The 20519-nt window shown below is 34.2% G+C and overlaps 3 protein-coding genes across 3 annotated transcripts; 2 read left to right on the forward strand and 1 right to left on the reverse strand.

The window, feature by feature from the left end:
- Positions 1-513: 513 nt before the first annotated feature.
- On the reverse strand, positions 514-7888 carry LOC102626119 (pentatricopeptide repeat-containing protein At5g10690). Its single transcript, XM_052437961.1, is given in 16 exon segments — positions 514-837; positions 997-1025; positions 1028-1148; positions 1506-1583; positions 2088-2162; positions 2221-2452; positions 2931-3067; positions 3156-3224; positions 3356-3517; positions 3882-3984; positions 4135-4208; positions 4210-4273; positions 4363-4428; positions 4430-4461; positions 4463-4543; positions 7721-7888. Coding segments are annotated over 16 exon segments (1629 nt in total). The 3' UTR covers positions 514-699.
- A 2400-nt stretch (positions 7889-10288) lies between these two features.
- On the forward strand, positions 10289-12265 carry LOC102625832 (F-box protein AFR). The gene is made up of 2 exons (XM_006483493.4): positions 10289-10489; positions 10869-12265. The coding sequence occupies exon 2, from the start codon at positions 10879-10881 to the stop codon at positions 11998-12000; it is 1122 nt and encodes a 373-aa protein (XP_006483556.2). The 5' UTR covers positions 10289-10489; positions 10869-10878; the 3' UTR covers positions 12001-12265.
- A 7474-nt stretch (positions 12266-19739) lies between these two features.
- On the forward strand, positions 19740-20389 carry LOC102625548 (hypothetical protein). The gene has a single exon (XM_006483492.4). It carries the CDS (start codon positions 20005-20007, stop codon positions 20203-20205), a length of 201 nt encoding a protein of 66 aa, XP_006483555.1. The 5' UTR covers positions 19740-20004; the 3' UTR covers positions 20206-20389.
- The last annotated feature ends 130 nt before the right edge of the window (positions 20390-20519 follow it).

Consider the following 20519-nt stretch of genomic DNA (forward strand, 5'->3'; position numbering starts at 1 on the left):
TTTTTTTTTTTTCGTTTTTTAAAAAAATTGCATACTTAGTAAAAATTACTCAACATTTTCAAACTTACTCATAAATTTACACATATTGCCGCCATTCATGTTAAAATTGTGAAATGTGAATTAATCACTCGATATCAAAAGACCATGTTGTTTGAGATACTTAAACAACATCACCTACCAAATAATTGCCCAAATGCAATTATATTTTTATTGCTACCAACCACCATTAACATTGCATAACACATCAAAATATTGCCGATTATAAATCTTAAACCTCATTGAATTTTTTACAGATAAAATTCACCTTTATCTTGTACATTTAAAGCACAATTTATAAAATTCAAAATTTTATAAATACACCATTTTTCGTTTTATTTTCACGTCTACGCATTTTTCGGCTATTCATGATCTTGGACTTGGATTAATTGTTAAAGAAAATTAACCGAGTTCAGATCCAATTAATGAGACAATCTTTCATGGTTATGATATCATTTAAATGAATTTGAGGAAAAGTAAAACTTAAAAAGAAACCTAAATTTGCAAAAATATCAGGATGCAATGCAATTACGCACAGCTTCCACAAGCACAAAGTTCTCGGCCCGGGCAACTGGGGGCCGGGGTGTAATAAGTTTTAACAATTGCTCTAAGAGGTTAAAAATCCGACGGCCCTCGAAGTTGAGCTATAACCAGTACCATATATTATAAGTTACCGCATTTTACAACTACCACCATCTTATGCCTCTTTGCTAAGATTAGATCAATCACATGGCCAATAGATCTTCAAGTGGAAACGCAAGGAGGTGGAATTCTCATCATGGTGGACAATGGGGCATTCAACTACTCGGCACAAAATAAAAGAAATACTGTAAAAGCTTGTAATGAACTAAGCAACTATCCATGAATTTCTTACCAACAACTTATAACCGATTTTTAAGCTATGAGAACAATGAAATCAGGCGATTGGAAAATAGTTGCTCGAAAAAAATAAGGAAATACCTCACTGCAGGCTTCACTGTGCAACAGTAGTCATCTACAATGGGCACAACTGGATCCCTAAACAAGCGCATAACCACTTTCCTCAACGCTATGGTACCTGGCAGTGGCCGAGCTTCTTCCACTGGCATCATGATCCTCTCAATAGGATGATCCTCTCAATAGGTTGATCCAGTGATATCTGAAAAAGGAATATAGAGTAATACAGTGCATGACTTTAATTTACGGTGTCAAGACTATGAAGCATTGACTTATGTTAGAACATTTTAAAAACAGCACTTGGCGCAATATGGAAAAACAAAAGAATAACGATAGACATCCCAAATTGTATCCCAAAATCTCATCCCAAATGATTTGGCATGTGATGTGTCATATCAAGTAATAGGTAGATTTTCGCGATAAATGAATTATTTATATAATAAAACCATCCACTTGGTGAATGCCACATTTTGGATGAAGTTATGAAATACAATTTTGGGATGTCTAACACAACACAAAATAAAATTGGGTACCTGGGGAAGTAGGTATGGGCTGAACATTGATTTCATTAACCCCAATAAGGCCTCTATGCGAATAGCAGCCTTCATTACGAAGATATACAGAAGAATCAGCAACATGTTAATGCAATTTCAACCAAGAAATCTGCACAATTAACATTGTATTGACCAAAGTAAAAAATATGCATTTCCAAAAAGGATTCCCTACAAAAAAAAAATTAAGCAAAAGTTACCATGAAGAGCTACAAGCTGATAACTTCATCCCATGAAGTAATCTTTTAGCAAATTGTCATTTGAAAGAGTGAAATTGACATATAATGAAAGTATGCTACAAGTTGCATGATTACCCAGGGTGAATTTAAGATAAGTGACACCAAAATATTTAGTACTTGTTAACTTTGTATTATTATTCTCTTTTTTTAAAAAAGAAAAATCTATCTGTCACATAACATGTCTCCTCTGCTTGTCCATCATATTCCCTTCCATCTTGTGATAGTATTGGAAAGCTTATCTAGAGCCAAGTCAACCTGACACGAAAAAACCCAATAACCCATATTAATTTACTAGCATTCTCTAGGTTGTCCACAACATAAATACCAGCTGAGGTGAAGAGCCATCACAACTAAAGATAAAAGCAATATGGATTACATGCTTTAGTTGCATGAAAGTAGTCTGGAAATAAAAGATAAAATGATGTAAAGGACACAAAGCATATAGGTGGATCTAGTACCTGCCCATCATTTAAAGCTGCCTCCATGAGAAGATGACCAGCTTCTTCTTGAACTTCTGGGGATATAGTTCCGGTAGAATCTGGCCACATTCGTCTATAAGGACTTTTGACTATATCATAGTCAACTCTAGCAGCTAATTCATGCATCATAGAAACGTAAAGGTGAGGTTTTGGCCAGAGACCTGGATTGCTGCACACCCGCTTTACGATTTCTCCAAATATGCAAAGAGCATATAGTCCCACAACTAATTTGTAGAAGGCATGAGAATTGGTGCACATCTATTAACGCAAAGAAACAAAGCCTTGTATCCACTTCGAATCTACATGAAAATAAGAGTTAGTCTAGTATTTTATTCATCTATTACTCATGCAGCAAGGCAGTAGAACAGATAGGAGCATAAAAGAAGAACAGTTAGCTAAAAAATGCAAATGGCATAATCTTGGTGCATTTTATTTTCTCCATATTATCTATTCTTGGCAGAGTAATAAATCTATTCATATTCATTCTATCCCAATTCTCAAATCATTTATTTTGCATTAGCAACATAAATGCTCCTCTTATGTACATATGGAGAAAGAAATGTGGATTGAGATCAAAGTTGAGTTGCTTGATAATCCAACTAAATACTGTCGAAGCTTCAAGTGCAGCCTGATCCAACAAATAACCTACTTACAATAGCAAAGTTAGAAACAAAATTAGTTGCAATGTACCTTTAATTGAGCCAGAATATAGCAATGCATCCACCATTGCAGTAAATGTGGATCGATCAAGAATCAAGTTACAACATGATTTCATCTCAAACACAATTTCCAGAAGTGATTGCAGATCCTTGGCATGCCTAAAGCCCTACCACCGAAAAGGTATAATCATACAAGCGAGAAAAAAACTCTAACAAAGAAAAACAAACAAAACAAATGAAAACACGAACACAGACCATGAGTAATGTGGCGTAAGTGAAGATATCAGGGTGAAAACCACCACTGCTACATTTCTGTCCATTGTCCTGTATTAGAGAGAGAGAGAGAGAGAGAGAACACAATCAAAAGCAATAATTTAAGTAAACCAATCCAATCCTAGTTAAACTTAAAAGTATATAGAGGCACAAAACTGGCCTTTCAAATACATGCTTGTGACCTTCAGTTGCTCATTAAAAGGCATTGTGACATCCAACTTCTTAGTCTTGATACAAGCAGATATTAGAATATTATAGCTGAGACTGTCAGGCTCTAATCCTACATGTGACATTTCATCATGCAGATTTATTACAACCTCAGGACAGCCAGCACTGATATGTCCCTGAAAGTAGTAAAACAAGACCTCTTAAACAACACAACTACTTTCCAAAAGTAGATATTTTCAACAACCAAAAACAGTATCCTGTGTATTTCTTGACTTGACAAGCTAAAAGCCAACAAGCACAGTACATTTGTGTGCACTTGTGAATAGTCTAGGCATTCCCAAAAGTGTTTTCAGATACCCATTTGCTTTTGTATCTGCTTCCAAGTGCTCAGTTGAAAGAAATTAAAGTATTTTTAGGGAATCTCACATACACTTGGAGTATTTCTGGGAAGCATTTCTTTTGAAAAGAAAAATACTCCCAAACACACCCTTAGTCTTCAAATTTACAATTCCTTTTAAGAACCATAAGACACAGCAAAACCTTCATTAATAGATTGTAAAACAAGACTGAAGGATTCCCTCCTTCATGAAGCAGAAAACCATATTGTGCAAGAAGACCATTAGAACGGCATAAATCTCATGCACTACAGCAACGCACCAACTACATTATCAGTTAGCATCGGTTTGAAGCTCAGATCAACACAAATAACCCAGAAAAATATCCACCGTTTGAATTATGAACCTAAATTTTATATTATTCATGTTCATATAATTGTTTCAACATTTCAAGATACGAACCTGCTTCAATTAGAGCATTTACTAGGCCACAAATAAGCCGTGCAGACAGCTTAGGACTTCCCACAGCTGTTGCCTTTTTCCACTGACTCAAGTATTTGATATGCTTCATCAATTCTCTGAGCCTCACCTAAACCCCATCATAATATCAATAATAATATTCACATATTCAGAAATGATGATGTTTTCAGCACTATCAGAATGTTAAGGTAACTACAAAATTAACCTTCAATACGGTGCCGTATGTGACACTATCAACAGAGCAATCATCGGACTTTGACGTTTGGTCAAATTTTAAGCACCGAGTCAATTTCTCGGCAATGAACGCGAAGCTTCAATGACAGCGTTCATCACTATCGTGTTCAGCTTCCAGTGCTCTCGGTTCACAATCTCATTCTCCTCAAAAATCTACACGAACAAATTTCCAGTTTCAAAATATAATTTCCTGCAAATAGAATGAATTAATTATTTTTAAGGAGAAAAAAATTGCCAGATGGAGTTGCCTACGGCGAGTGAGCTGAAGGACGCGGGAGGTGAGTCGTTTAAGTTTGGGCGGTTTTTTCTTTAACGGCATTTTGTTTAAGTGTCGACGTCGTTTCGGGATGGAGGGAGATGAGGAAACAACAGCATTCGAAGAAAGTGAAGTTTGTAATTGCGGAGTAGGGATGGCAATGGATTGGATTTGACCCAAGATCTACGTGATTTAAATTCAATCGGATCGGATTTGGGTTAGTTTAAAATGAATTTGGATCGGATTTGGATATTGATGTGTGGATCTAAGACAGATTTGGAGCATGTTTGGATCTATCTTAATATCTAAATCCATATTCATATCCACTTATCTTTTAATTTTATTTTATTTTAAAAGTTTCTTAACAATTGTGGAATTATAATGATAATAAATTTTATTCATAGCATATTAGTGGTATTTACCATGCATTTAAACTCTTAAAACTTAAAAGTTAGTTTTGTAAATTTAAAGGTCAGTTAAGCCCAAAGCATGTACATGCAATATTCAAATTGTAAGTCAAGTAATACAACCTGGTAATTTATTTTATTATATTGGCCAAATAATTTTTAAGGAATATAGTTATTCATATATTTAGTCAAATATGGTCATAATAAAAATGACATAAGGATTGAATATAAATCATATTTAATTTATATGTCATTATCTAATGTTGTAAGAATAAAAGTAGGTGTGTCGTGAATATTAGAATGATGAAGGAGATAATAAAATATTAGATTGATCTTACTCCTGTAATTACTTTTGAATGATATTTTATTATCTTTCTTATTTATTATTTTGGTGTAAAAGTATAAGTTACAATATTTATTATATTTTTGAGAAAAAATTATATAATTTATTTGTTATCAATACATTTTAGCCTTCAATTTTCATTCTAAAAAAATATTACTTTTTTATTACTGAGTTTTAGAATTCATGATGGATTTAGAGCAGATTTGAATTTTAATTTTTTTTCGGATTTGGAGCAGATATAGATATTTATTTCTTTTTTAGATCTAGATATGGAACAAAAAATATGGATTCATGACGGATCTGGAGCGGATACGGATCTTGATTTTTATTATGGATTTGGATATGGAGCAGAGTAGATCCAACCCATATCTAACCCATTGTCATCCTTATTGCGGAGGTGAGAGAGCGTAAAGCTGACGCATCGCTGCTGGTGAGTGCTGTTGCCGCGTTGGTGAGGAGAAAGAGCTACCCATTCGCCGTGCAGGGTAAGCAGTGTATGGTGCGACATGATAGGAAACGATGGGCATCAACGTATAATGTTTATGCTGGCAGCCGGTCCACATTTATGCTGGTAGCAATTTTTCCTTTGAAAGCCTTGAAGGAAAACTGCGAGATGCTTTAAAGTCAGATCATTGGTGGGCTTTGTTTACATTTTAAATCTGGGCCATGCTTAATCAGTGTGGGGGTTACGGACTGCCCTACATCTGCCAAAATTTAACACAATAAGAGTAATTGAATATAAATTATCAAATTTAATACAATTATTAAATGAGTCACATATCGACACAATTTTTTTTCTGTGTCAGGCTAGCGTTAATGTTCTTAACTTGTTTGCCTTAACAATATCACAATTATATTCTTTATTTTAAATTAATTTATAAGTCAATGTTATCAAAACTCAAATATTGGATATGATTTTTTTTTAAAGGATGAACATATACACAATGTTTCATTTATAAAATTTTATGTAGATTCAGAACTTCAATAGTGTAAATATATAAAATATTAGTAGACATGTATATTTTTTTAATATTGATATATAATATTATTTACATATATATATATATATAAAATATTTTGGTAGATACATATATGTTATACTATCGATAAATTATATATATATATTAAGCATGCTATTGAGTAATCCATTTATTTTATGTGTCAGGTTAGGGCCTCAATATCTTGACACAATTATTAAATGAGTTGTGTTTGTGTTGACCTAAATAGAAAATACACAAATATTTTTGTGTTCCAAATAGAAAATTTCGAACCAACGAGTTCATGCAAAATGCCCACTCCTTCCACTTTTGCATTTGGAAAGACTTTATTTCTCTCTAATCCATGTTAGTAACATAAAACATAAAATTGGTGCCATACAAATTATTGGCTTAGGAACTCCGTAATTTGATATCGTGGTTGGAAAATTATAACCCTTTAAGTCACAACACTAAAGTATTTTAAAGTTAAGTTGATTTTATCACATTCGTATTAATAATATCTTTATTATTATTATTATTATGAAATTATTATTTAAAGTCATATTTACCAAACGCTATCAACTTTTATTTTATAATTATAATTTTTTTTCACAGTGGCTTTGACATTTAAATCACAACTTCTTGGACTCCGTTTGATATAGTTTTTTTAAATAGAATTTATTTAAGTAGATATTTTACAAGTAAAGTTTTTCAAATTAAAATTCAGTTGTTTAGTTATTAGTAAGAATTTTTATTAAAAATTATAAAATTACTTTAATAAATAAATTTCTTAAAGTTATGTTATGAAAAGAAGAAAATAAATAAATAAATATTTTAAATAATTTAGTATTTAAAAAATTTTAAATCTCAAAAATTTAAAATTTAATTTTTTATTAAAATAAATAAAATAATTTATTTAATTCTTAAAAATTCTACTCAAAATACAAACGACAGCAACGAGAAAACTCATAAATTCAAACATCCAAATAGGCAGCGGTAATGGAGATTTAAATTGGAAAAAAATACAATTTTCATGGCCACAAAATTATTGGGTAGTCTTTGGTGTGTAATACAGATATATCATGTCATACGTACATGTCAATCACTCACGAAAAAGAAACAAAGAATCAACATACTCATGCTATGACGTTAGTGGAATGGTGCATCATGAGTAGTCCATACAGACTATTGATCGTTGACATGTAAAAATCAAGGGAGGTGGTGGTCCCGAGGAGGTTTCCAATAATGTCTCGAAACGTGTTTAATCAACTTTAGGTTTAAGAATTTACAAAGATTACATATTTCTACTTATAGGCATGGCCCCCACTAACCTCACCGAGAGGATACCGAGAGCAATTTTGACGCAGACACGATAGAAAAGCCTTCAGCTGTAATCTTTATCTTGAAGGAACCCATTGCCCATTCTGCTTCACTTTTTATCTTCACGATTAGACAAGCACACTCCTTGCTCAGTTCCTCTACAGGAAAAGGCAACTGACTTTCCACTTGAACCATAGTACCATGCCAATGAGCATGGTATTCCCCTTTAGTTTCACATTTCAGAAATGACCAAATTGCCCTCACACGTGTCGGTTTTTTCCAAAAGCAAAGCTAATCATCCTAGTGTTGTCACTCATTTTCCCTAATCCTGCTTTAATCATCCAACTTACCTCGTTAATCATATTGAATAGTTGAAGAGGACTGGTGGTTGCAATTATGCATCATCATTATTGTTATTTCATCCTGTGTGGCCGTTCCCATAGCATCAAACATATAATCCAATCTTTTCTATGAGAGAGTAATGACATCTAAATCCCAATTTTTTTGGTAAAATCACAAGTTAGGATATAATTTATAATTTTATCACGTGAGGCCTTTTTCCTAGACTTTGTAAATAATCCGTGAATAAAAACAATGAATCAACGATTATATTCCTTAAATCAGTTTATATATATCTAGTGACTTTTTTTATTTCAAAATTTTAAAGAAATAACGTTGACTTAAAAGCACAAGAATTCCAAGGATAAATTTTATCCACCTTTGAATGATGAAATGATGAAAGCCAATCGAAATTGAAGTTTATTAGTTTTCGAAATGTTTCTTTAAATTTTTTTTCCCTCTTCAGATGATATTTTTAATTAGTTTTTAAATGAGTCTTCGACTTATTTTTTTTGTTATTTTTAATTGTATTTGAATATTCTTCGTGATTGAAACTATTGGTTTGAGATTTAAAGTACTAAATTAACAAATAACATATAATCGGTGGGAGTGAGTTTCATTTTATTATTTCAGGTACTCTAATAATGAAGGAAGTATTGAGAGTGGATTTTATAATGATTTTCTTGCGTAATAGAGCTAGAACAATATCTTACAATAGTAAGGATGGATTTGCATGAAAGGAATTGCAAATTATGTTCTTTTAAATTGATCTAAATTCAGAGAAGCTATATGCTATAATCCCATGGGGGCATTGCTTTAACAATATCTAACATAGGGGTGTTCACGGATCAGATTTTACGGATTGGACATCAATCCATATCTGATCCATGATTTTGCGGATTATAATTTTTCAATCCAATCCAATCCACGGATTGATAAAATTCAATCCAAATCCAATCCATACATCTGCGGATCGGATGCGGATTTGACTCAATCCATATCCAATCCACAATTTTGCACATTAGTTTTCGAATTAAAAATTTTTAGTTCTCTCCAACTAATGAAATAAAAAAATCTAATATAAAAATAATTTTGCTACCAATTAAATTTAAAATTGAATAAAATTTAAATTAATTAATTATTTAAATAAATCTAAAATAATACATTTAAAGTTTCAAAATATAACACATCGAGACTAATTATTCAAATAAAGCTACAATAACACATTCAAAGTTTCAAAATATAACACACCAAGCTTAATTGCTCAAATAAAGTTACAATAATACGTTAATATAACACCGAAATTAATTGTTCATATAAAGCCACAATTAATTTAAATTGCGAAGTTTCGGAAACCAAACACAGTTTGATCCTTCACCAGGGATGTTGCGCCTGTCGAAAAGTGGTGATTACGGAGCCGTCCACAATGGAAACCAGGAGAAGCCGTACGGGTGACGATCTTGAAGGTTGTGATAGTGAAATTGTTCAGCTGGAACCAGTGAATGTGAAGTGGCTCGATGGACTTGGGAAAGAAGATGGCTTGCTCCCACCGGAATCGCGTAGCCGATGTCCTTCAAATCCGTGTCGAGAGTGTATCCAACCAGTATTGAGTGTTGCTAGTGTGTGTGACGGCAGGGAAGCTTAGGGTTTTTTGTTTGCAAATTGTTGGTGACTTAGCGTCATGTTAATTTGCTTTTAGGTGACTTTGCAAATTGTTGGTGACTTGACGTTATGTTACTTTGCTTTTGCGAATGTGTGTGACTTTACTTTTATTTTGTTTTACAATTTTTACAAGTTATATTTGTATATTTGATTATTTAATTATTTTTCATTTTATATTATTATTGAGTAATGGCTAAGATATGTTATAGTGCTTATGTAATTATGTAATGTCACATTTATAATTTTTTTTAATTAAATTTATAATAATTTTTTAATTATATATATATAATTTTTTTTTTGCAGATTCACAGATTTCTGCGGATTTACAAAAGTAAATCCATATCCAATCCATCGACTGCGGATTTTTAAATTTTCAATCCATATCCAATCCACGGATTGAATTTATACAGATCGAATTGAGTGGATCATATTAGATTCTGAACACCCCTAATCTAACAGCCTGGCTGTGCATTTAGCAACAAGAGCAGATAGACATGCTGCTGCCTGCTAGTACGAGTGCAGGGGATCCAGCCTTCTCACTTAATGTAGACTGTAGAGACACCAAAGTTTCGCACAATCATGACATCACACTGTTCGCAGATCTAACTATATTAAATGTGATCCAACACAGAAGCCCTGCAAAGAAAACACAATCAAATTCCTACCCAATTCAAAGGTGTAAAAAAGAATAAATTAAATAAAATCACAGCGCCCAATCAGACAGCGTCAAACTCCGGTGACCGGCAGCATCTGTTCGTCGCGTAGCTGGAGTTACGTCAGCCGCACCCGACTCCGGTGAAATTTTAAATTTTGTTTATAATTGTTTAGTCACACAAGTCTTTATTCTTCGGATTTGCAGGAAACTTGGTAGTATTCACTTACCACTTTATGGTTCCTAACGCCCTTATATTCTGGCTTCTAGAAGTGAAAAACAAAAAACGTACAATATTAAAGATAGAAACAATCCCAAATAAACATTAAAAAATTCGAAACGTTTTCAGACAACACAAACATTATTCGCTAGCTTGCTCTGTAAAGTTAATTTACTTTCGTCATCACTCACCCTTGTTCTCTGTTTTCCTTCACTATATAATTGAAATAGATCACAAGGTAGATCAGCTTATTAATTCGTTAATTTACTAAGTACCCTTTTGTTATTAATTTCTAATTGTAGTCTCTCAAGCATGGAGGTTTCTCAATCGTCTACTTCGTCGTCGTCGAGCCAAGAAACTGAAATTTCTGGAAGGAATACTCAGCCACTGATTCCGGGATTACCCGACGAGATCGGGGAGCTATGTCTGCTTCATGTTCCGTATCCGTACCAAGCTTTGGTACGTTCAGTTTCGTATTCATGGAACAAAGCAATTACAGACCCTGGCTTCGCTCTCTGCAAGAAGAGCCTGTCACTTTCTTTGCCTTACCTTTTCATTTTTTCTTTTCATAAACCTACGGCCAGGATCCAATGGCAAGCCTTGGACCCACGATCTGGCCGTTGGTTTGTTTTGCCTCCTATGCCATGCCCTAAGGCTGTGTGCCCGCAAGCCTTTGCATGTACATCACTTCCACGGCAAGGCAAATTATTTGTTCTGGGCGGGATGCGGTCGGACACAGAGACTCCCATGCAGTCTACGATCATGTACCGTGCAACAACCAATCAATGGCGGTTAGCATCACCAATGTTAACACCGAGGTCGTTTTTCGCCTCCGGGAATGTTAACGGTAAGATCATGGCCGTTGGTGGAACCGGGGCCAACATCAACGAGACAATGACAGCCGTCGAGTGTTACGACCCGGAGAGCGACACGTGGACGACGGCTGCCAAGTTGCGAATGGGGTTGGCTAGGTACGACTCAGCTGTGATGGGGAGCAAGATGTATGTGACTGAGGGATGGACGTGGCCCTTTATGTTTTCCCCAAGGGGTGGGGTCTACGACATCAACAAGGACACGTGGAATCTGATGAGCGATGGGATGAAGGAAGGATGGACTGGGATCAGTATCGTGCTTGAAGGCAAGCTGTTCGTGATATCAGAGCACGGTGACTGTCCAATGAAGCAGTACAACCCTGATGACGACACGTGGCGGTATGTGGGTGGGGACAAATTCCCATGTGAAGTTATGCATAGGCCGTTTGCAGTGAATGGAGTGGAAGGGAAAATTTATGTGGTGTCAAGTGGTTTAAACGTGGCAATCGGAAGGGTATATGAGGAACAAAATGGGGGAATTTCAGCGGAGTGGAAAGTTATGACTGCCCCTAGGGCGTTCAAGGACTTAGCACCCTCCAGTTGCCAAGTGGTCTACGCTTAAACTAATTGAAGTGTTTGTCTTTGAGCCAATAATGCTGCGCCAATCATTCATCATAAGGCCAGGTTGTAGTTTATCTGCTAATCTCGGCCTAACCTTGACATGATTTTGTTTCTATTAGGCTGCTTACTTCATAAAGTGTTTGCCTGCTTTTTGATTTCGTATCTGTAAGCGACAGCCACAGCTGTGTAGGTAGAATGTGTGTTCCTACTTCCTATTTTGTTTGTTTGGGAGTTTTAATCAATCATTACTATTAAATATTTCGTGATCCCTTCTGGCTTTGTTATGAAATTCATGGTTTTGATCATGATTCTTGATAAAATAATACCTGCGAAAGCTAAAAGTATACGGCGCCGATTCTTTTTGTTTTGTTTACAATCCGCATGTCTGTCGGTAAAAAGGACCAGTGTGAAAACTGAAAAGCATGTGATATAATGTCTAAAATCATTTTTCAAAGTCTATGTCAGCTCAAATTGTATTTAAAAATGTGAATGTAGATCTTAAATTTAATATGGACTAAAGTGTGTGTGTGTGTAGTTCATGGGCATCCTTATTTTGAGAGCCCCTATGTTACATTCAATGTAACATACACACTCCACAACAACCACACAAATTATGGGCCCACATACTTTGTGTGGTTGTTGTGAAGTGTGTATGTTACATTTCATGTAACATAGCATTTGCCCCTTATTTTTCATAATTAGCATTAGAACAAACACCTCCTTAAGTATCAGATCCAATGCACTATTGATTTTGGGGTTAACATAGATGAGGTTTCATGACTACTATTATTATCAATATGGCGGCCTAAGGAGTTCTATATGTAAAAGACGATATGTGTGAAGTCACCCAACAAAGAATGATGTTGAGCTCCATGAACACCATTTGAAGCATGGTTAAATGTGAGGATCCTGAATTTCACTAGAGCTAAAAATGATAACATATAAGGGGTATGGTCATGAGCATGAGGCGCCCTTTCTATTACAAGCCTTTAAGGGCGAGTCTAGATTTTTTTTTTTTCCTTTTTAATTTTCCCAAGGTGTAAAAGTAATTTTGCAAAATTTACTTGAATTTGGAACAAAATGCTAAATTTATCAGAAAGGTTCCTGACCTATCACGTTACCACGGGATCATAATTACAAGTGACGAATGTATCTCCACTTTTACAAACAACCAACTTTCAAGCTCTGTCTCCAAACCATCTGAGTATAACGCAAGCAATCTTTGTATCTGCTACAACTATTAGTCTTATGGTTGTAGTAACCCTGCTCAGCAGCCCACGCCGCAACGGCATCGGCCGATTTCCAGTTCTTGCCACTGCCCCAGAACAGACTTTCACCGTGATTGCTATTCGAATGAACTAAATCACAGTCTCGTCTCTGTTGATTCACCCACCAAGAAGCGAAATTTGCCAATTTCTTTCTCCATTGCAAAGGAGGGAGTCCAAGTTTTGCCTTCACAATCTTGCGGGTTACTGGATATTGTTGAATTGTGTTTCTTTGAGGGGAACCTTTTAAGTAAACGTCTTGATGAAAATTTATGGCTAGATTGTGACAATGAGACTGAAGGAAGAGAAGGAAAATTCCTAATAATGCACATGAAAATAACGCTCTAATTTCCATTTGGGGCACAAGAGAAGAGAGAAAGATTTGTGTTATTTGTCTGTTTGGTGGGTGACGAGTGATGATGGGCACTCATATATAGAAGAGTGATGGATTATTTTTTTAGTGAAATAACTGTGTCCCGTTTCAAGGAATCGTTTCACATGTTAAGGCTTCAATTTGGACGATATTTGAGGTGGAAATCACGTTAGTGAGTGTGCATTAGATGTTTGTTGATTGACTTTTAACTGACAAAACGGCCTCCAATCATTTAACTCACGATTAAATTAATTTTTAATTACTTCATCGTCTATATAGCATAGGTATAGATAATGCTAAATTTTATCTCAATTATTTATTTTTGCAAATTAGTTTTGGCGATAAAAGTTTTTCCTTAAATATATATGTGGAATTTTCACAAGTTGTGGATATTCGTTCCTTTTTTTCCTCCTTAAATTTGGATGGAGTCAATTAATCATGTTTGTAAAGCAATGACAAAATTATTAATCTTTTTTAAATTAATATGTTCAAAATTTTAAAAAGTAGGATGTCTCCACGTAAAAATTTTCATTAATTATGCATGGGTTTTAATGATTAAATGCACTTAATTAGATAATTTAATATTGATTGCTAATTCTGTTGAGTTTATCGTTTGGTTGGGAATATCTACTTATTTTATATGTCCGCTGTTTTCTCTTCTAAAGAAAATATCCCATGCTGAACCTTTAAATGAATATATAACTGATTGACGCATGATGACATGTGAACCATTTGCTTGCATAATGTATGAACAAAGAAAACATACTAGTTGCATTATACATATATATTAGGTAAGCCATGTGATTGGGTCAAATTGGTTTTATTTTTATGTCCAACTTCCTGTTGACTAAACCAGCCTAGTGATAACTTACTTCTAATAGAAAATTAAGTTACTAAGCAAAATGATTAGAAACCTATTAGTATATGCTAGCACTCTATATTCGCCAGCGACCTCTGTGAAGTCTTTTAAGGATACACTATTACATGTAGTTTATGTGGTTCACACATGACATCGGGGCTTGACACTGTAACCCAATCAGTTACGCGAAGTGTTCATTGCAAAAGCCTATGAAGTAGAGGTGGCAAAAATACCCGCCCGGTCTGGACCCGGACCGTACCCGGACGTTGTGGGCCGGGTATTACTCGGCCTGGGTATGAAGCTGGGTCGGTCTTGAGCATCACTTGATAAACTCGGAACCCGGATTTTATTAAAAAAATATTATAAAATATATATTATTTTAAATATTTATATTTATTTGACTAATTTATTATACATATATAAAGTTTTAAACACTTAAAGTTTATATTTTCATGTCAAATTTTATTGAAATAAATTTAAAACTTATAAAATTACCAAAAAATAAAAAATATATACACATATAATATTAAAAAATATAAAATTCGGATACCCGAATTAAAACCCGGCCCGGACTCGGACCCGGACCGGTTGCATCCGGGCAGGGTCCGGTCATTGCAATACCCGGACCCGGCCCGGGGTTTTGCCATCTCTACTATGAAGCTCACCCCCATTTCCTGATGGATATGGGATTGCATTGCTATGTATAGGTGCCAGGCACCACATTACACCACTAGTCCATTCTTTTAGGTAAAAACATTTATTTCAAGAGAAATAACACCCAATTTATTATGAGAGAATAAATGCCAAGATAAAATCTCCTAAGCTGGTGTTTGGTTGGAAGGAGAGAATGGAGGAGAAGAAAGTAATTTAAATTCTATTTTTATTTTCATTATTTGATTGGACATAATATATAAGAATTTAATTTCTATTAAAATTTAATATCCATCGTAATATAGAATTTGAATTTCACACCAAGGAGTGAAGAATTTAAATTCCTCTTATGTTGGAAACCAAAGCTTCCAAAATTGCTCTTCAATTTTTTTATTAATGCCATTAATAATTATTATTTATCAATTTATTTTATCAATTTAATAATATAAATAATTTTATATTAATTAAATTTAATGAATTATTTAAGAAACTTAATAAAATAAGTAAACTTATTTATTTATTTAATATGAAAATATAGAAATAGAAATATAAATTAACCGTCGTCGGAACTCCACCGAACAGTTGTCAAAATGCTGATGGAACTCCATTGGAAAGCTGCCGAACCACTGTCAGACGCCCGTCAACCGTTGTTGAAAAATTACCGAATGACTGTCGATTGTCACCGGAACTCCGCCGAACCACCATCGGAAACAACTGATAGACACACACACACAAATATCTAATAAATCATGAATCGTTTTGGAACTTTTTGACATTAAAAAAATTTGGTATTGATATTAAATTATATTTAATTACCAATATAAATAATTTAATATTTAAAACAAAAGATAAATTTGTCTAGAGAAAAAAAATTGTAATTCATTTTCTTATCAAATTTTATATCAAACCAAATAATGAAATTTAATTTCACTATTCTCCTCCACTCATTTTTCCTCCCTTCCTCTCTATTCCACTATTTTTCTCTCCTCCCCTTTCTTTAAACCAACCATGGCCTAAAAGCTCATGAAAATGACAAGAGGGGAAAAACTCATTTTGATTCTGAATTCTATGATCTAAGGAAACCACATCCAAAATCATAAGAGTAAGGAAACACGTAGTTATACAATAAATATGTTTGTTTCCCTCTAATCAAATTCACATCTATGTGCAACGATGGGTGATTCATGTCATTAGGGAAAAAAAAAACTCAAGGTAAAACCCTGAATTTATGTCACTCATCATCTATAAAGAGGCCACCTTTATAAAATAAAAGGTCTTTTGGCCAAAAAAATCATTGTTCACTTTAGAAAAAAGAAAGCTCATTTTCTTCATCTTTCTTCTTTTTTAAAATTTTTATCAAACACTAACTTCGTTGTCGAAATGTCATTTTCAAGTACTCACCCTACCGAATTTGAAGCTAATAATCACAATAAGTTTTTTATAAACTATAAATACATGTTAAGGTAAAAATTCAGCACCTTCACTATGAAAATATGTTGCATCTCTGCTACTAAACTAGCTTTTAGATTCATGGTGGGACTTGATCCTTATTATATGTCAACGACCTCTATCAATTAGGTAATCTTGTCAATGCACGGGGCTTGGGCTTTGTTGAAATAAAGGACCCTAACTCTTAAAAAGTCTATCCTTCAAACTTAGGCCTGACACTTTTAAGGTCAAGATTAGACTCAAGTTTCATCCGAGGCCAGTCATTTTTTTTTAAGAATAGGACTGCTATTCTTGATTCTTTATTAATAATTGAATTACTATTCCATTTTTATGTTGACTTTGGTCGTAAGGATACCACCATGTATAAAAATAAAAATCCATACTTGAAAGTTAATATTGCTGTTGCCATAAAACGAAGTCTCCATAATTGCAATGCAACAAACAAACATTTACAATACTTACAAGAAATTATAAATTTGTATACGGAACTTTACATATTTATCTATAGAGATTGCATACTTCTACAGTGCATTCTTATCTTAATGTTGGATCTAAGCTAGATACTAAGCGAAATTGAATCATAAGTAAAAACTATTAAAAAAGAACCCTATTCTAGACAGAGCCGAGAGTGACATGCTAAGATTTATTGGATAAAATATCATCAGCAGAAAGCTTTTTGGAAAAAAGACAATGGCTATGAAGGTGCGGTGGCCAGTGGCGGATTTGGAAAAATAATTTACCGAGGGCTAAATTAAATAACAGCAAAATGTAAAAATTAAAACTTAAATATATAAAATTTTTGGTAACCAACTTACTATTGTTCTCTACGCGATTTCATATTCTGAAAATATTGTGCAATAGACTCAGTATCAATACTATTAAATCCATCTTTTTTCTACACAAATAATCAAATTATCATTCATCCATTCATCTCCTATCCGATTCCGAAGTTCATTCTTCACAAATTTCATTGCTCAAAATTATATATATAAGTACTTATGTAAAAATAAATTAATTACAATTGAAAAAATTAATTTACTAATAGTTATAAACAAAATCACTAAAAAAAGAAATTGTAAAGACTAGAATTAGTCACTTGAACAATTACAATTTATATAGAGATGTATTGACATGTGAACAAAAAATAAAATACGAAATTCTTAACTTAATTTGAAAAAAAAACCGAAAAGAACATGTTTATTCTCACTGCGATTATGAGAATAAAGAACAGAACTGATGCCTGCAACTTCCTCTTTTCTTCAAGACAATCCCTAATTACAAGTTTGGCAATCACGGTTCAGTTTTGGGATTATAAATATTTTGGGTTGTGGGCTTTATTTTTTTAAATAAAATTATTACTTTATAATTATTAAAATAATAGTTTAAATTTTAAAGAATGAGATTATCTAATAATTTTTACAGGGATTATTTTTAATTTTTAATTTTCTTTTAAACAAAAAAAAAATTTCAGTGGGGGCTTGAGCCCCCAGTGGTCCTGCACTGCATCCGCCCCTGGCGGTGGCTGGGAACAGTGCCAGCATTGTGCGACTCAATCGTCTCCCTCTGGCTCATGCGTGGCTGCCGATTATTTTGGTAGTTGGGTGGCTGGTGATTAGGGGTGGCAAAAAAGCCCGGGCTTGTCCAGGCCCGGCCAAGCCCAGCCCAGGCCCGCGGGCCTAAAGCCCGGCCCGCACGGATGGGCCTGGATATGGGCCCAAAAATTACAAAGCCCACATATGTTGGGCCTGGACAAGGGCTTCGCAAAAAAGCCCGGACTTGGCCCGGGCTTTTTAAATTTATGAATAAAAAATAAATTTAATTTAAATAAAAAAGAAAAAATTCAAAATATTAAATTAGTTTAATTTTTTATATTAGTATTTGTTATTTTATTAGGTTGTATTACTAATATTTCATGTATTTGACCATTATTCTATTTATATATTAGATTATTATCTTTAATTTAAATATTTTTTTCTTAATTTAAAAAATATTTTATAATTCATTTAAAAAGCCCAAGCCCGGCCTGAGCCAGGCCCAGGCCCGTCTAGGCCCGGCCCGAGTTCGGCCCGTCCAAGTTGGATAATGGTGGTGGGTGGTTAGATACAAATTACCGAAGTCAAGTCGTTGCCTTTCTCTTTTTCTCAACTCTTTGTTGCTTTAGGGCCCGTTTGGTTTTAGTTATATATCATGAGATTGGATAATTTTAGTGTAAAATAATCTTTATATCATGTTTGGTGTAAAAAAAATAATAGTAAAATAATAATAATGGGCCCACCACTTAATCCCAATAGTGGCAAAATTTCATCCCAAGGGGACCATTGGGATTACATTTTCTAAGATAAAATTTTGTCCTCTACTATTCATGAGATTAAAAACTATAACAAGTTAATTATTAAAAAAAATTAAGGAAAGATTTTGCAATTTTTTTTATAAATTTACCAATAATTATTGATTTAAATTAGATTATATTACATGTCATTTTAAAGTAAATCTACAATGATTTTAATAAATTAATATATGACATATTATTAGTTATTAGCTAATCTCATGACATACTAAACACAATATAATATTATATATAATTTAGTATTATCCAATCTAATCCTATCTTATTCAATCTAATCCAATCCAATTTAATTTAATCCGTCGTACCAAACCAGTCCTTAGTGTCTAGTCTTGACGTTAATATTAGATTGTTAAAAGGGTTAGAGGTCGGGTTAGGATATTTTGGTAGGGCCCAAGTTATAACCCGAATGTAATTGGATCCAAAAACCTGAACCCTAGCCCAACTTTTAACCCTTAATTCGGGTCAAAGTGTTTTTGCGATCCCTACTTGTGCGGACATCGATGCTTGATAGCCCAATCCGCCGGAGTGCTAAACGTGGACTGCCAAGCCTCTCAAGTCGCAGTCTCATCTCGACCACCCGACTCTACAGCTGGACCACCAATGGGATATCCGATTTCATCCGGTTTTGGGATTCCAAGTGTTATTAGCCCATGGGCCCAAAAGAAAGACTCCGGATCACAGAATTGAAGCCCAAGTCCCTGCTTGGGCAACGAAAAGTAATTGTAATCACTAAACAATACGCGTAAAAAACACACTCCTAGTCACGCAGAATAAGAATCAACACACGTTTCCATGTCGTAAATCTCTCCCTTTTATTATTTTTTAAAGCTTAGGATAACACCAATTCAAGCCGTTGAGAATGTTCTAGAGGAAACTGGCTTCAACAAAGACTTTGCCTTCGAGAGCTAACTATGAATGTCTTTCCAGCCTCTCTTCCCGTCGGAAGCCGAGATTTTGTCCTATAAATACCCTTTTTGCATAAATTTTTTTGTACGGAGGATTTTGTCAATTATTAGTCCAGTCGAATCAAATAATTGATTTTGAAAAGCAGGCGATCGAGGATGTGTTTGGTGTGTGTGTGCGACGAGGATGAGAGAGTGTTAGGAACGCAGACAGCGCCAGGCGCATGTCCGTTCTGTGGAGGCATGATACGAGCCATGGACGTTCAGAGCGAGTGGAGATTCTGTTTCTTGCCTCTGTATTTCAAAACCAAGAGGAAGTTTTATTGTACCGTTTGTGCCAGACGTTTGGTCGTCCAATAGTTTTTACATACATACAACTTCTTGTCTGCTCAATAATAATCATAAAACAAGAGCTTTTGATAATCTTATCTCTGTGCATATGTAAATTGAGTTACTCTCTCTTTTAATTTCGCTCTGTGTATTTTTGTGTTATGAGTTTGTTAATTTTCCAGTTTTGGTTTGCGTTATGCAGAATATTTCTTCTTCTTTGTGTCTGAGGTTGACAATTCAAAATTCATGGTCGTGACTTTACGATTCTAGCCTGTATTTCGAATATATCTTTTAGAAGATAAGATCTTCCCAAGCTTCCAATCTGTTCAAGGATCATTTATTTA

Source organism: Citrus sinensis, chromosome 1, assembly GCF_022201045.2.
Source record: "Citrus sinensis cultivar Valencia sweet orange chromosome 1, DVS_A1.0, whole genome shotgun sequence".
Classification (NCBI taxonomy): Eukaryota; Viridiplantae; Streptophyta; class Magnoliopsida; order Sapindales; family Rutaceae; genus Citrus; species Citrus sinensis.